The sequence below is a fragment of the Nerophis lumbriciformis genome, linkage group LG32 (assembly GCF_033978685.3).
Source record: "Nerophis lumbriciformis linkage group LG32, RoL_Nlum_v2.1, whole genome shotgun sequence".
NCBI classification, from domain to species: domain Eukaryota; kingdom Metazoa; phylum Chordata; class Actinopteri; order Syngnathiformes; family Syngnathidae; genus Nerophis; species Nerophis lumbriciformis.
In genome coordinates, this window is record NC_084579.2 from 28,968,796 (window position 1) to 28,986,418 (window position 17,623).

A 17,623-nucleotide genomic window follows, 5' to 3' on the forward strand; every position below is an offset into this window, starting at 1 on the left:
TTAACAAAGCTCGAGGCTGAAATAGTGACAATCCAAATTGCATGTATTGAACATTTCATTGTGTTGCTACTGACTGTTGTCATCCGTCTGGTCAGGGTTAGGAACCAGTCTGCAGTTGTCTGGGCCGGGCGGAATGGAATCGGGGATTCCGTCATTGTCGTCGTCGTCGTCGCACTCGTCTCCCAACCCGTCTTTGTCGCTGTCTAGCTGGGAGCTGTTGATCACGTAGGGGCAATTATCCTTGGAGTCCTGGTGACCGTCTCCATCGCTGAAGGGGATAGGGGATAAATGTGTTGTTAGCAACAATGATAATTGTTTATAAATATTAATTCATTAATCACAGGCTCGGTACCTGTCCTGGTTTGTGTCACAGGAGTCACCCACAAGATCGTTGTCCACATCAGACTGAAAGCAGATCAATTATGTTTGAGTGCTTTACTATTATTATTAAATATAGATCTTGTATGGCCTTTAAGGACTTGGGTTAGGTCCAAGGTCAAAGGGTTCCTTATCCACTAACCTGGTTTGGGTTGGGGATGTCCGGGCAGCTGTCGCAGGCGTCTCCCACACCGTCTCCATCGCGGTCCAACTGGTCTCGGTTCTGGACGAGCTGGCAGTTGTCCAGAAAGTTCTTCAAGCCTGATGACCCGCTCACACCATCAGTCAATCATTTGTGTTTTCATTATCTTCTAAATAATTATTTTTCTTTTAAACTAGAACATCCTTCCACAGAAATTAACCATACTATTTAAGCGTATAATAGTATCTAGTTTTTTTATCCCTGATATTTTGCATATTTTTGTACTTAACTTTTTAAATGTTGTAAATCTCCTTTATTCCTTCTGCATATACCTGTCATGTCTGTGTGATCATGTTTTGTTTTAGTCATGTTCGGTTTTGTTTTTGGACTTTTTGTGCACTTTTGTTTGTTTGTCACCATAGCAACCATTAGTTTTCACCTGTCACGTCACGCACCTGTTTCACGTTTTGAGTCACGCACCTGATTTCGTTAATCATGTCTGTAGTATTTAAGTTCATTGTTTTCAGTTTGTCTTGCTGGCGACATACCTCTGCGCACTTCATAGTCCATGCCAAGTAAGATTTTTGTTTATTAATGCCACAGTTAGTGTTTTTGTTTAATTGTTCACAGTTTCTGCCTATGTGCAAGTTTTGTACCTCCGCCATTGTGCGCGCTTTTCGTTTGTTCCTTTTTGATATATAGTGTTAAAATAAATCATGTATTCACCTTCACGCCATGTCTGGTCCAAATCACTTGCACCTCGGGAGAACAAACCTCGCCACAGCCCCAGTCGTGACAATGCCACCCATTTGGTATAGTTTTCCTTTACCTACTGACAGTTAATATATTGTCTGATATTTTGTATGACATTTTTTAAATTGTTATACTTTTTGTATCATTTATGTATCCATATCTTATTTGTATTGACTATTATAACATATTCTTATAATTAGACATTACTTGGACTGTAATTCTATTGTTTTGCGGATGAAGAGACAGGGCTGCGGAGCTTCACGGTGTCTTGGCTGAATGAGCAGGTATCGGACACCTCGGTGTCCTTAGACGCATCCTCGCTCATCCATGCGGACTGGACACAGGCCAAGAGTTAGTGGGCGGCCGAGGGTGGAGTCGGCTCTCTTGGTTACTTTGTTGGGTCTGCTCCAGTCTCTGGCCATGCTTCCTCCACCCCAGCAGACGATGGTGTGGAACACAGCAGAGGCCACTACAGTGTAAATGTTTTTTTTTTGGTTTTTATTTTTGCTTTTGTAGCTAGCTGTATGTAGCAATGGCTGGTTGCATCAATTCTGCTATTTTAATGTATTTCATGTCCTTTGTGTTCTTTGATGTTTCCCTCTTACACACATGCTTATGTGTGCTATGGCTGTGAGTTTTTTCCACCCCTGGGCTCAGTCTGGACCCCTTCTGCAGGTGCCCAAGCTTAGACTGAATTTTTTTTTTTCTCACCACCCCCCCAACTTTTACCTGTTTCTCAACTTTTTTGTAAGGGGTGCCGGAAGTTGACAGACCCATCAACGATCCTGTTCTGTCTCCCTGTAATGTTTATCTGATCTTGAATGGGATTGTGCTGAAAAAATCTTAATTTCACCTCTGGGATTAATAAAGTATTTCTAATTCTGATTTACATCAGATTATTTAATCACATAAATTAGTGTGTATTTTCCATTCATTGCATTTTTCTGTAAGGAATTCTTATTTTTTTAATATTGCAAATTATTTACAAACACTGTAAAAATAATTACAATAATGTATATTAGGTTTGTTAGGTTATTTTGATTTTTAGATAATAATGCATACATTTTCTTTCCTTTAAACCATGGGTGTCAAACTCTGGCCTGCGGGCCAAATCTGGCCCGCCGTGTAATTTCATTTGGCCCTTGAGGCAATATCAAATTAACATTAGAGCTGGCCCGCCGGTATTATACAGCGGCGGTGCCGCTGTTTCACCGCTAATACTCATATTTGCCAACCCTCCCAAATTTCCCGGGAGACTACCGGATTTCAGAGCCCCTCCCGAAAATCTCCCGGGGCAACCATTCTCCCGAATTTCTCCCGACTTCCACCCGGACAACATAATTGGGGGCGTGCCTTAAAGGCACTGCCTTCAGCGTCCTCTACAACCTGTCATCACGTCCGCTTTTCCTCCATACAAACAGCGTGCCGGCCCAGTCACATACTATATGCCGCTCTTACACACACTCGTGAATGCAAGGCATAGTTGGTCAACAGCCATACAGGTCACACTGAGGGTGGCCGTATAAACAACTTTAACACTGTTACAAATATGCGCCACACTGTGAACCCACACCAAACAAGAATGACAAACACATTTCGGGAGAACATCCGCACCGTAACACAACATAAACACAACAGAACAAATACCCAGAACCCCTTGCAGCACTAACTCTTCCGGGACGCTGCAATATACACCCCGTGCTACCACCAAACCCCGCCCCCGCCCACCAAGTTAATGTTGATATTTACCTCAGAAGGCTGCAAATAGAAAAGAGGCATTCAATTTTTTTTATTTTTTTTAAATTTAATATACCATTGATGTTTTTTCGTTTGTTTTTTGAAAGTTGATTTTGCACTATTAAGTTATATAAGCGTTGCTTGTTCCATATTCAGTGTTAAAGCAAAGCAGTGTAGCAAACTGAGCAATAATTAACGTTTTATTCATGCACTTTCTCTTGCTACTTCAAGGCTTGAATGTTTGATTCATTCATTATTTTTATTTTATTTTCAAATTTATTATTAGCCTGTGGAAAAAGTTCATTTTGATATTTACCTCAGAAGGTTGCAAATAGAAAAGAGGCATTCAATTTTTATTTAAATTTTATTTGATATGCCATTGATATTTTTTAATTATTATTATTATTTGAAACTCGATTTTGCATGTCACTATAAAGTTATATAAGCCTTGCTTGTTCAATATTCAATGCACAACTTGTTTGGGTCCCTATTAAAAGGTTAATTTGTTCAACCTTGGCCCGCGGCTTTGTTCAGTTTTAAATTTTGGCCCACTCTGTATTTGAGTTTGACACCCCTGCTTTAAACGGAAGGTTGTTATTTGTCAATGCACCACTAGGACGCACTGTTGCTCTGCACTTAAAGGATGTGGTTTTTTTTAAGTAAATTCGTTCAGTGAGGCAGCATCAGCACTATAAATGCATAAAGGTCAAAGAGAAGCAATAGAGAATTTTTTTTTTTAGTCCTGTGGGGGTTTATAGATGTAATCACACTGGTGAACGATTGAAGCCCCTTTTTCAGTTTGGGGCCAGACCTTTTTTTTTTTTCCTCCTCTCATTTTAGGATGCTACATGAGGAAGCATGCAGAGCATTAGTATACGCATGTGGAACCTAAATATAGAGGTGATAGGGCTACATGATGCTGCTTATGCAAGACTAGCGTCACTATTATTGCGTACCGTCTCCGTCCATGTCGTCATCGCAGGCGTCCCCTTTGCCGTCGCCATCTGTGTCCCTCTGGTCGGGGTTCTCCACCATGCGGCAGTTGTCGCAGGCGTCTCCGTGCGTGTCCTTGTCGCTGTTCCTCTGGTCCAAGTTGGGTCTTAACCAGCAGTTGTCCTAAAAAGACACAAAAAACGAATGAAGGCGTTTGCCTGGGTTTGCGCTGCTGTCCGAACTTAACAAAAGACCTGCTCGTTCGGTATGCCGTCGCCGTCCGCGTCGTCGTCGCAGGCGTCTCCTTGGCCGTCTCTGTCGGCGTCCTCTTGGCCGGAGTTTGGAACGAAGATGCAGTTGTCCTGTCAAGACATCGGCAAACTTTGTAGACCACATCGTACAGTATATGGATGTGTAGTTGCTCTACCTAGAGGTGAAGTTGGTGAACTGCATCTTTATCAGTCATGTAACTCTTTCACACCAAACAGATGGTTAAAATGTTCTGATTTACGATAGAGATGTTTTGATCAGGGTTTTATACTGCCGTTTCCGATACCAATCATCCATGAATGAGATCGGTTGATACCAGTGGCGGGCCGTGCGTTTCCCACCTAGGCCATCAGTGTTATCCGACTTCAATGATTACCTCTCAAAATACCATTATTTATGTCACCACATGACCATTGCTGGAGAAATACGATACAGAAACACATTTACGCCCTACTGCGGATTGAAACACATCAACAGTGTACAAAACGGGTTATTTTCTGGCGCATTTAAAAATCAATAAATCCGCATTAGCAATTAAAAGATATCTTATGTGGCACTGTCAAAATTAAAATTGCCAAAAACATATTAAACGTAAAAAAATAAAGAAATAAAATATTTGAACTCACAGTTTGTAAAACCCATTTGACGTCGGTTGATTTGAGTGGAAATGGCGGGTATTTCCCCATTTCATCGCTAGAACAGCTGAGCTAGCTTCCGGGGTTGGCCGACATCGTCTCACAAGATGTAATTTCTCTTTAAATATCCTTCTTGAAAATGGCCTTGCAAATATACGTATATCTGCCACCAGGGCCGGCCCGTGGCATAGGCCGTATAGGCAAATGCTAAGGGCGCCGTCCATTAGGGGGCGCCACGCCAGTGCCACAAATGTTGGAGAAAAAAAAAAAGTTGGTACTATTATTTCTAAATGCAAAAAATAATCCCTCGTTAATTAAAATGCAAAGTAAAGCCTATATAATAGAAATATTATTTGTTACATCATTACGCCCCCCCCCCCCCCCCCCCCCACGGTGCACCCCCTCCCTTCCCGTATCATGACTCTTTTTGGACGTCACCACATCAAAAAATCAACACAAGATGTCAAAACGGCCAAAACTGTCAGGTGCCCAGGGAAGAAAAAAGAGAAAAGAAGAGGAGGAGAAACGAGAAAAGACAGAGGTAGCAGGTAGGTAACGTTAGCCTACATGAAATTATTTGTCTGTTACAGAATGTGATAGTAACCTGGCTTTTTAGCATTAAGCTAATGTTGCATGATTCGGCAATTGCTAATCAATAAATAGCTAGTTCTGTTTTAACGTCGGGTTAATTGTGGAGGGGGCTAAATTGTTATGGAAAATAATAATGTAACGTTAGGTAATTACAGTACTCCCACCTTACATTCCTCAGGGACATTTGTATTAGATCTTTTAAGCAGGTGTTTTTTGTTTACATTGTTATTGCCTTCTGGTTAGCTAATGTTTGCCCTGCAGGTAATAGTCACTTTTCCACCCCTTTATATATTAGGTATAGTTGTAAGCCTAGTTGTTAAAGTGCACATCATTAATGTTAATTAAGCAATATGTATGTAAAAAATATTGTATTTCATATATTCATTTTTTATTTTTTGCATTCATTTATTTATTCATATTTTTTTTTATCTTGTTAACTATTCTGATTGTTAATTTGCTTTCTTTAAGTAAAAAAAAGGTCAAAGACAAAGCTATTCGGTTTCTTGTGAGTATATACACTTCACTGCCGATGTGGGGGGGGGCGCCACCTAAAATCTTGCCTAGGGCGCCAGATTGGTTAGGGCCGGGCCTGTCTGCCACCTAATCAACGTTTCGTTCTCCTTCTCTGTGGGTTAAAAGAGTGAGTGTCACTGATTTCTCCGCTGGCCGGGTATAGCTCTGGTGCCACTTTCTGCTTTCGTAAATCACAACTTGTGATTGGACAAGTGAGTATCCAATCACAGTCTCGTTACCTACCGTATTTTTCGGACTATAAGTCGCAGTTTTTTTCATAGTTTGGCCGGGCTCCAGTGCGATTTATGTATGTTTTTTTCCTTCTTTATTATGCATTTTCGGCAGGTGCGACTTATACTCTGAAAAATACGGTATATAGGCTATTGCCAACAACTTGTGATCTGATTGGCAATCGCAACTGTCTCTCAACTCTATGTGTTCTCAAATTCATCCGCTAACGGTCCCGGTGAGTATCCAATCACAGACGCCTAATCGTCACGTTCAACGTGAGACCATCTAGAAGGCCTTACTGACAACAACTCGCGATCTGATTGGCTATGGCAATTATCTATCAACTGTATGTGCCCGTTCACTTACAGTGCACATACATTGTTGATTCTGAAGGCCCCGGGCAGATTTGGTACAGCATGGCAACATAAGCTAGCTGAATTCTGATTGGATACAAACTCTAAACTAAAAACAAAGGCACTGGAAGGAACTTAATATGACGTGAAGAGAATATGAATACTTTTAGATATTTAGGGAAAGTCAATTAAAAATTACTTTTATCTTTACTTACGATCATGATTTCCGGCTATGTTAGGCCAGCAGAGAAGGCCTTGCTGGCCCTGACTGCACACCACTGGCTGATACCAATACCGATAAAGATCACACTTATTAGCTGTAAATGTTTCTATTTATTCATGCTAAATGGTATTGACAGTTTAACAATATCAACACAATATTTAAGTACTTCCTTATTCTGTTTTATTACCTACAATTGTTTAAGCAAAACCCATCAACCCAAACCCAAAACAAAATCAACAGTGCACAATAACTTAACAAAAGAAAAAAACTACTCTCTTCTACACATTTAAAACCTTAAAGTCCTCCCCCGTCTAGGATATTATCGGCCGATAAATGCGTTAAAATGTAAAATCGGAAATTATCGGTATCGTTTTTTTAATTATCGGTATCGTTTTTTAAATTATTTTATTTTTTTAATTTTTTTATTAAATCAACATAAAAAACACAAGATACACTTACAATTAGTGCACCAACCCAAAAAACCTCCCTCCCCAATTTACACTCATTCACACTCATTCACACAAAAGGGTTGTTTCTTTCTGTTATTAATATTCTGGTTCCTACATTATATATCAATATATATCAATACAGTCTGCAAGGGATACAGTCCGTAAGCACACATGATTGTGCGTGCTGCTGGTCCACTAATAGTACTAACCTTTAACAGTTAATTTTACTAATTTTCATTAATTACTAGTTTCTATGTAAACTGTTTTTATATTGTTTTAATTTATTTTTTATTCAAAAAAATGTTTTTAATTTATTTATCTTATTTTATTTTATTAATTAAAAAAAAAAAGTACCTTATCTTCACCATACCTGGTTGTCCAAATTAGGCATAATAATGTGTTGATTCCACGACTCTATATATCGGTTGATATCGGTATTGGTAATTAAAGAGTTGGACAATATCGGAATATCGGATATCGGCAAAAAGCCATTATCGGACATCCCGACTTGAGTTTATAAACATTAGTAGAAACAACAATAAAAAATTATTTCCAAAAAATAAAAATATCGACCTAATCACTTTAGTATTGATTATATACTGACACTACCCTTGGTATCGACACCACCGATATATGGATCGATCCGCCCTCTTACGTGTTGTGTACTGATTGTGACAATGCTGACACACCAACAGTTGCTGTTATTTTATTCTCTCTCTAGACTCTCCAGACTCTTATTAATCTACTCAACTATTCTTGGCTTGATTTCGGTGTTTAACATGTTAGCTTCGTCCTCCAGTGATCCTACTTGATGATGATACTTAAGACACTAAGAAATGCAGTTTATTTGCTGTTTTGGAGGTGATTAGTAGTATTATTTGTGTTTTCATTTTCTTCTAAATAATTATTTTTCTTTTAAACTAGAACATCCTTCCACAGAAATTAACCACACTATTAAAGTATATAATAGTATATAATGTTTTTTTTATCCCTGATATTTTGCATATTTTTGTACTTGATTTTTTAAATGTTGTATATCTTCTTTATTCCTTCTGCATATGTACCCATTTTGTATAGTTTTCCTTTATCATACTGATAGTTAATGTATTTAATGTATTGTCTGATATTTTGCATGTCATAATTCAAATCGTTATACTTTTTGCATCATTTATGTAAGCATGTCTTATTTTTTATTGACTATTATAACACATACTTATAATTAGACATTAATTTTAATGTAATTCCATTGATTTACATCAGATTATTTAACCACAGAAATTAGTGTGTTTTTTCATTCATTACATTTTTCTGTAAATAATTATATATTTTTTAATATTGCAATTTATTTACAAACACTGTAAAAATAATAACTATAATGTATTTTAGGTTTATTAGGTTATTTCGATTTTTAGATAATAATGCATACATTTTCTTTCCTTTAAACGGAAGGTTGTGATTGGTCAATGCACCACTATTAATGATGGTACTTGAAGATGATACTTAAGATACTAAAAATGCAGTTTATTTGCTGTATTGGAGGTGATTATTATTATTAACTTAGGAGAACTGCTGCACACTCAGTATGTAAACACATAATTAGCTGCTAGCCACTTGTCATCCGGGGGACTACAAGTAAATACAGTGCCAGGGAGAGGGGATCCGCGTTTGAGATCGGCATCAAAAGTCATCACAAAAATCGACCAAATGGTCACATCCCTAATTTACAGAAATGTCTTATTTCAGAGTAAAAGCAGCAGGTTCAGGTCCTCTATTACCTTTTTACAACTAGCGTCCTTGCATTTGAGTTTCTCATCGGGATATCCATCAATGTCGGTGTCCTTCCCGCATAAGTATCCGTTTCCAGCCCAGCCGATTCCACACTAAGAGATCAAAATAGGTCAGTCAGCTTGTATGAAGATGGTGATGATGTTTACTTATAAAATATGGAAGGTTTGTCCTGTACCTGGCAGGAAATAGAGCCGTCCCTCCCAGCGACACACTGGGCGTTGATGTCGCAAGGGTTGGTCAGGCTATTAGCACAGCTGATCTCGGGCTTGCAGCCTTTCACCTGGTCTCCTGTGAAGCCCGTCTTACAGCTGCCGCAGTTATACGAGCCCTGTGGGGACGCAAAGACATCTGCTCACACGTCTGCTACTAGTAAATGAAGGTGGTGGTCACGTGATGTCTCACCGCAGAATTGTGACAGACGGAATTGGCCGCGCAGCCGCCATTGTTTGGTCCTTTGCATTCGTCGATGTCGTCACACACCTGAAAAGAAGCCCGGTAGTCGGAAACATGAGCCTCTAATTTAACACTTTCACAAAATATTTTTTGTGAAAGTGCCCAATGGATCAAAATAGAATGACTTCTTCCTTGATCTTCTGCAAAGTTATACTTTATAACAACAACAAACTAACTCAATCTTTATTTACTCACTCACTCAATAACTAACGAAACAATGTGACTAACTAACTGAGTGACTTACAAACTGATGGAAAAAATAAGGACTAACTGACTATCATGCCCACCAATTGACTAACCAGATGATATACTAAATTAGTGACCTGACCACTAATCAACTGCTATACTAACAAAATAACAAGCTAACAAACTAATTACTGACCGACTAACTCACTGACACACTGGCAAAATAGCTGATAAAGTAAACTACCAACTCACTAACAAACTAAATAAATGAAAGATTGGCTGACTAACTGATAAGCTAACTAATTGACTACTCATCTAACTAACAACTAACCAACTAACTAATCAATTAACTAACTAAATGACCAACCAACCAACTAACTAACTAACTAACTAACTAACTAACTAACTAACTAACCAACCAACCAAACAGCTAACTAAATAACTGCCCAACACACCAATCAGCTAACTAAACAGCTAACCAAATACCAATCATTTGACTAACCAGCTAACTAAACAACTAACCAAATACATATCAGTGAACTAACCAACTAACTAAATAACTAACAACTAACTAACCAACCAACCAACTAACCAACTAACTAACCAACCAACCAACCAACCAACTCACTCACTCACTCAATCACTAAATAGCAGACCAGCTGACCAACTAACTAACTATCTAACTAAGTAACTAAGTACATCAATGAATAAATAGCTAACTAATGGATAAGCAAACAAATTAGCAAAATTAAAACGAAAAGCTAGCTAACTTGTTGATTGATCTACTAACTAACTAACCAACTAACTAACTAACTAACCAACTAACTAACTAACTAACTAACTAACTAACTAACTAACTAATTAATTAAACCAATGACTGAATAGGTACATTACTGTTCAGCTAACAAATTAGCAAAGTGAACAAAAAAAACGAACTTGTCGATCTTTTAGCTAACTAGCTAGGTAATGAATTAATGGACTAACTTGCTGATCAATCAACTAACTATAGCTAAATAACGGACTAATTTACTGACTAACAAACACACTATCTAAAAATGACTGACTAAATCAATGACTGAATAGCTAACTAACTAATAAGTAAATAAATTAGCAAAGTAAACGAAAAACTAACAAACCACTTAATGATCTGTCAATTAACTGGATAACTGGCTACCTATCTATCTATCTATCTATCTATCTATCTATCTATCTATCTATCTATCTATCTATCTATCTATCTATCTATCTATCTATCCATCCATCCATCCATCCATCTATCCATCTATCCATCTATCTATCTATCTAACTATGTAAATGAATGAATAGCTGACCTACTGATAAGCTCACTAATTTGCAAAGTACCGTAAAACTAAGTGAAAACTGACTGATAAGCTAACTAACTGATAAGCTAACTAATAAACCAATCAATCTGATTACCTGGCAAATTAAATATGTAACTAAATGGTTAGGGCAGCACGGTGAGACAGGGGTTACTGGGTGTGCCTCACAACAATTAAGAAGGTCCTGGGTTTGATCCCCGGGCTCAAGGTCTTTCTGTGTGGAGTTTGTACGTTTTCCCCTTGACTGTGTGGGTTCCCACCGGGTACTACGGCTTCCTCCCCCCTCTAAGGACATGCACCTGGGGACAGGTTAAATTGGCCCTCGTGTGTGAATGTGAGTGTGAATGTTGTCTGTCTGTCTGTGTTGGCCCTGTGACAAGCGGGAGAAAAAGGATGGATGGACTAACTGGCTAGCAGAGTACCTTCGTGATGGAGTGACTGAGTAAGGAATCGAACAACTAACTAAGTCTCTTGCCTGCTGCTTTTAGGTAATAATGTTGTGGTTGCAATGCTTCATATTCAAACGTGGTATGTAAATAAAGTGACCAAACTAGCGTATGTATTGTGCGCCATCAAGGACTGTACCTGTTTGTTTGTCTGGGCGAAGAGCACTCCGACGCCCTCTATTGGCAGGCCTGTGTAGCCCAGAGGACAGGCCTCGCAGCGGAAGCCCGGCGCCGTGTTGACGCACTTCACCCCGGGGAAGCAAGGGTTAAACTGACACTGCGAGGAAAAGAAGAGCGTAAAAATCGAAACCGGTCGCATTTCAGCCCAGAGATCTGGGAAGCACTGCCGATGTCACCAGCTGAAACAAATGGACTATATCATATTCACTTTTATTAAATACCACAAAACTCTGTGTTCCCTTCAATAATCCCACTGTGAGATTATGTTACAAAATAAAAAGTTTTGTCTTATTTCCAGCAGACCTTTTGACGCCTGCTTTGACCTTTTTTTCATTGAAACTAATCTAAAAAAATCTAATCTGCCTCAACTCCACTGGCCTTCTATTCTGGTTGGCACCCTGACTTCTCTGTTTGCAGTTGGCCAAGCTACTTTTTATGTCGGACCTAATTCCTCCCTTTTGCTTTGAAATTTTGAAAATGTCCTTGTTTTTGGGATGTCTGGAATCCGTCCCTTTGGGGGAAGGGTACGGTCCGTGTTCCTTCCGTTCATTCTATTACCAATTCTTAAATGCAAATCAAAAAACACATTTCAGGCCATTTTTTCTATTTTCATTTCTGAAACAAAAGTTGGACAACAATTTAATGGCACTTTTTAAAAACGACAATAAGACTCCTGCTAAACAAAGATGTTACCATTATGCTAAAAACATGGTAAACGCAAAGGAAAAGCTAAAATACTGCTTACGGTTCAATTTGTCATCAAACAGATAACCACACATTTTTGCATTTTGGATGAACTTTTGATGTGTTTATCTGGAAAAAAAACAAAACAGGAAAACAGCATAAAAACCAATTTTATAGCTCTATATTAATGAAAATCAACCCTTATTTGTTTGTTTTAAAATCTGCCATACATAACACAAATCAAAAACAGCCCTAATTTTTTTTTTGATTTGTGTTTAAGAATTGGAAATAGAATGAACATGGTTCATTCTATTTCCAATTCTGTTTTTCGATTTTTATTATATATGGCAGATTTTAAAACAAACAAATAAGGGTTGATTTTCATTCAAATATTGCCATGAAAATGGATTTTGTACTGTTTTCCTTTTATGAATTTTCATTTTTCCAAATAAACACAAAAATCCTATTTATGTTAATCCAAAATGCAAAAATGCGTAGTTATCTGTGTGATGACAAATTGAACCGGAGGCAGTGTTTTAGCTTTTCCTTCTCGTTTAGCATGTTTTTAGCATAACAGTAACACCTTTGTTCAACAGGGGTCCTATTGTCGTTTTAAAAAAGTGTCATTAAATTGTTGTCCAACTTTTGTTTCAGAAATGAAAATAGAAAAAAGTTGGTTTTTGGATTTGCATTTAAGAATTAGAAATAGAATGAACTGGTACGGACTGGGTACTGTCACAATTTGTTTCTGATTGTCCTGTGTTTTCTTTCTCATGTGCTCACTTGTGTCTTGAGTTCCACCTGTGAATTTTGACTTTTTGGGCACCACACAATTCGATTCGATTCGAGAGGGTAATGACACGATTCAGAATCGATTCTCGAATCAAAACGATTGTCGATTCAAAATCTATACTTCTGAATAACATTGGGTGCCAGCTCTAATATTAACTACATTTCTCCATTAACTAGATCGGTGGTCAGCAACCCGTGGCTCTCCAACCTCATGCTGCTCTTTAGTGCCACTCTAGTGGCTCCCTGGAGCATTTTAAAAAAAAGGATTGAAAATAGAAAATGATGGGAGAAAAATGTTTGTTTTGTTTTAGTATGTTTTTTGTTTGAGGACAAACATGACACAAACCTTCCCAGTTGTTATAAAGCCCATTGTTTAATATGTTTGTGTGTATGCTTCACTGATGACAATATTTGGTGAACATCGTTTTGTTCTACTAATTTCGGCGGTTCTTGAACTCACCATAGTCTGGACTGTGACGCAACAGTTTGCTTACATGTAAAATGTTCCACTCCTACTTTGTCTCATTTTGTCTACCAAACATTTTATACTGTGCGTGAATGCACAAAGGTGACCTTTGTGGATGTTATTGACTTGTTGGAGTGCAAATCAGGCATATTTGGTCAGTGCATGACTGCAAGCTAATCAATGCTAACATGCTATTTAGGCTAGCTGTATGTACATATTGCATCATTATGCCTCGTTTGTAGGTGTATTTGAGCTCATTTAATATCCTTTACTTTTATCCTCTTTGTATATAATTTAGTTTTGCATGTCTCATGACACATTACCATATTGGCTGCATTTCTGATAGTTGTTTGTGTGCCATGTTGTTCTAGACCACAGCAAACATTACCTAGCTTGCCAAAGATTGTAATAAATCTATTAGAAGAAGACAACCTTCCGTTTCCTTTAACTTGGACACACATATCTATACCTTTGGCCATTCCAAGACAGTCATTTCCAGGAGTTATCACACCTTTTTAGTAGCCTCTGATTTACTAATGTTTTCCAATGTTGTAAAAATGTGTAGAATAAATATTAAATTTCAACATTTCTGAAACAAAGATTTGCTTCAGCCTGCGACACATAGTCATTTTGATAGTAGGCTAATGTAGACACTTACATCATGTGTTGTCTTCATTACAACACTTATATAAGACCTCTAAAGGCCTTAGTGGCCACATGCGTGGACAGCACCTTTTAGCTCTTATTTCCAAAATTGTGGACACTACTGAATTGGGGTCTTATGCCGCTTATGTGGACACTTACACTGCTATCTGGTGGGGTCAGAAGAGTATAACATACAATGGAATTTGGAAAAAAAAGTGCAAAAATAAAAATTAGAAGGTCACTACACATGAAGTACACGTTTGTGTACTTATGAACTAAGTACATCATATCAAAAGATGATTTTTAGTTTTTATTCTAATTAGGGTCCCATAAGCCCAAATAGCAAAGAACATTTAAAAAAAGCATGAAAACAAACAGCTTGGGCCTTAAGAGGTTGTCATTTTGATAGTAGGCTATTATAGCTAGTCGTGTGTTGTCTTCATTATAAGACTTATATACGGCTTTTCATTTTCTGCGGCTCCAGACAGATTAGTTTTTTGTATTTTTGGACCAATATGGCTCTTTCAACGTTTTTGGTTGCCTACCCCTGAACTACATAAACAGCTCTAATAATAGTACTACCGTATTTTTCGGACTATAAGTCACAGTTTTTTTCATAGTTTTGGCCGGGCTCCAGTGCGATTTATATATGTTTTTTTCCTTCTTTATCATAAATTTTCGGCAGGTGCGACTTATACTCCGGTGCGACTTATACTCCGAAAAATACGGTATATTTAAAAAAAAAAAAGAAAACTGTTTTTTTAATGAAATTCTACCCAAACATTTAATAAAGTCAAATACAAATAAGGCAACAGGAGAAGCATCCAATACTTCCCTTTTCTAAAGTAAATCTGTACAGCAGATATGGGCATCTATATCAACAATATGATTTGCCTGAGTGGCTGGGCAGGACAGATTAAAAAATAAATAAATAAATAAATAAGAAAATCAATTTTTGATTTTTTTTTAATCGATTAAGAATTGTTACAAATAAGAATTGCGGTTAATTCGGAAATCAAATTTTCTGACATCCCTACTTTTGACTACCTAAAGTTGAGCTACTTTTGTGTAAGGTTAATTAATGAGAGCGCCCGTGAAGCCTGAGGTGCATACATGACACTCACAGTGGCACTTTGCATGTGCAATTTATGTAAATGTATCATCCATGTCTCCTCTGAATGTGTTTTGATTAAAAGCCGAAGCCCCTCTGCGATTCAACTGTAGGCGCATCCGTAAACAACAGATTTAACAAACAAAATGGTAATTTTCCTCCCCGTGTTACATAGATCATTATTGTTTTACCTCGGTACAGCACATATGCAATATTCATAAGCTATGCCACACAAAACGCTGACTAGGCTTTTACGTATTGAAGGTCCAGGTCAAGGACTCCTCATTAGCATATCTTCCGCTCACACTGAAGACGACGAGATACCTCGTCCACATCGTCGCAGTTGAAGCCGTCTCCCGTGAATCCGTCGGGACAAGGGGCGCATTCCACACCATCCGCCGTCTCCCGGCACATGTGGTCGCGGAAACACACCCCAGGGCCACATTTTGGTTTGACCACTTCAGTTCCACCCAGACCTTGGAATAAAAAAAAAAGAATTGGTAACACTTTAGTATGGGGAACATATTCTAAGTAACAAAGACTTAATTTAGAGTTATTTCGACACTAGGGGATCATATAAGGGTTAGGGTTAGCTACGGTTAGGGTTACTAATAAGCAATAACTCTGAAGTTATTGAGGGAAGACTCTTAGTTAATGGCTTACTGGTTGTATAATAAGACAATGCAGAATACGGCATTAATAAGTACCCTTGTGTGGTGTTCGGGTCTGTGGGACCCGTTTTCATTTTTTATTAAAAGAAAAACGATACAATTAATTAATTTTTCAAACTGAGACTCAGTGACTTTGGCTCATTTTCTGTGAAGAACATATATCAGAATACATATTTAATAACCACACACCATACACCCCCCCTACACATTTCTATTACATATAAGATGTCCCGGTCAACTGGACCCGGGGCTAATAGAAGTGTGGAAATTGATGTTCTGTGTACCACACACACACACACACACACACACACACACACACACACACACACACACACACACACACACACACACACACACACACACACACACACACACACACACACACAGCAGGCCTAGACAGGAGGAGGACAGAGTGTAGGTACACAGAACATCAGAAGGTCAAATGTGCGAGAAAATGAGAGCAGACAGTGTTGACAAACAGTGTTGCAACCTTGGGTGGGAACCACAGGTGCAGAAACACAAAAGAAGAATCCCTGTGGGATGCAGAAACTGGCAGATAAATTTTCCGTGCAACGTTCATATTGTTGTTACTTAGCCAGCGTTTGTGGGTCTGATGGACCCGTTGCATTTTGTGGCTTTTAATGCCTCACAATCAAACACTTTTATGTTAAAATACTGAACAGATGTTTATTGGGATAAGATATTCATCTGTTAAAAAATAAAAATTAGCATGTCACTACACATGAAGTACACGTTTGTGTACTTATGGACTACGTACATCATATCAAAAGATGATTTTTAGTTTTTATTCTAATTAGGGTCCAATAAGCCCAAATAGCAAAGAACATTTAAAAAAAAAGCATGTAAACAAACAGCTTGGGCCTTAAGAGGTTGTCATTTTGATAGTAGGCTTTTAATGCCTCACAATCAAACACTTTTATGTTAAAATACTGACCAGATGTTTATTGGGATAAGGTCAACATCTGTTCAGTATTTTACCATAAAAGTGTTTGATTGTGAGGCATTAAAAACCACAAAATGCAATGGGTCCAACAGACCCACAAACGCTGGCTGAGTAACAACAATATGAACATTACACAAGGGTTAAGAGACAATATGTTACTAATTTGCATGTTAATAAGCAACTAATTAATGGTGAATATGTTCCCCATACTAAAGTGTTACCAACAATTTTAATCAAATGTTTTTCATTTAACACAACCGTTTTTGGCGATGAACTTACCACAGGCCTGGCACTCAGAGATGGTGTTTGTGAGGAAGGAGGTCTCTTTGACCTACACGGTAAGGTAAGGGTTAAAGTCCAAAACTGAAGAATGCGATCAGAGGACTTACCTGCTGGATGAGGATATCTTTTAGCTCGTTTATCACCTTGGTTAAATCCATCATTTGATTGGACAGCTGCTTGGTGTTGACCCCTGACACAAAGAACATGTTTCAGTGAAATGTATCATTCCACAATGACCGGCGGTTAGAACCTTACCAAGAGTTTGGACCGAGTCTCGTTGCTGGAAATGACAGTCTTGCAGCGAAGCCACGTTCTCAAACGTGTCTCCAACCACCAGCTTGAGCTCGTCTAAGCCCTCCTGTGACCATAAATGCGTGAGTGAAACCTCCACGGTGGTGCTTTAAGAT

At 38.2% G+C, this 17,623-nt stretch overlaps 1 protein-coding gene across 4 annotated transcripts in view; it reads right to left on the minus strand.

Annotated features, from left to right (window-relative positions):
* The window catches only part of thbs4b (thrombospondin 4b), a 62,346-nt gene that overhangs the window by 14,297 nt on the left and 30,426 nt on the right, over positions 1-17,623 (minus strand). For all 4 annotated transcript variants that reach the window (XR_012049267.1, XM_061927290.2, XM_061927292.2 and 1 more), the window contains 13 exons: positions 17,472-17,574; positions 17,324-17,406; positions 17,214-17,265; positions 15,624-15,775; positions 11,561-11,698; positions 9,399-9,476; positions 9,172-9,324; positions 8,984-9,088; positions 4,198-4,305; positions 3,967-4,126; positions 521-639; positions 353-405; positions 75-268 (listed from right to left, as the gene is read on the minus strand). Coding sequence is in view for 3 of the 4 variants with exons in the window: in XM_061927290.2 (XP_061783274.1) it covers positions 75-268; positions 353-405; positions 521-639; positions 3,967-4,126; positions 4,198-4,305; positions 8,984-9,088; positions 9,172-9,324; positions 9,399-9,476; positions 11,561-11,698; positions 15,624-15,775; positions 17,214-17,265; positions 17,324-17,406; positions 17,472-17,574 (1,498 nt within the window). In the remaining variant the exon portion in view is untranslated. The remainder of the gene's footprint in view (positions 1-74; positions 269-352; positions 406-520; positions 640-3,966; positions 4,127-4,197; positions 4,306-8,983; positions 9,089-9,171; positions 9,325-9,398; positions 9,477-11,560; positions 11,699-15,623; positions 15,776-17,213; positions 17,266-17,323; positions 17,407-17,471; positions 17,575-17,623) is intronic.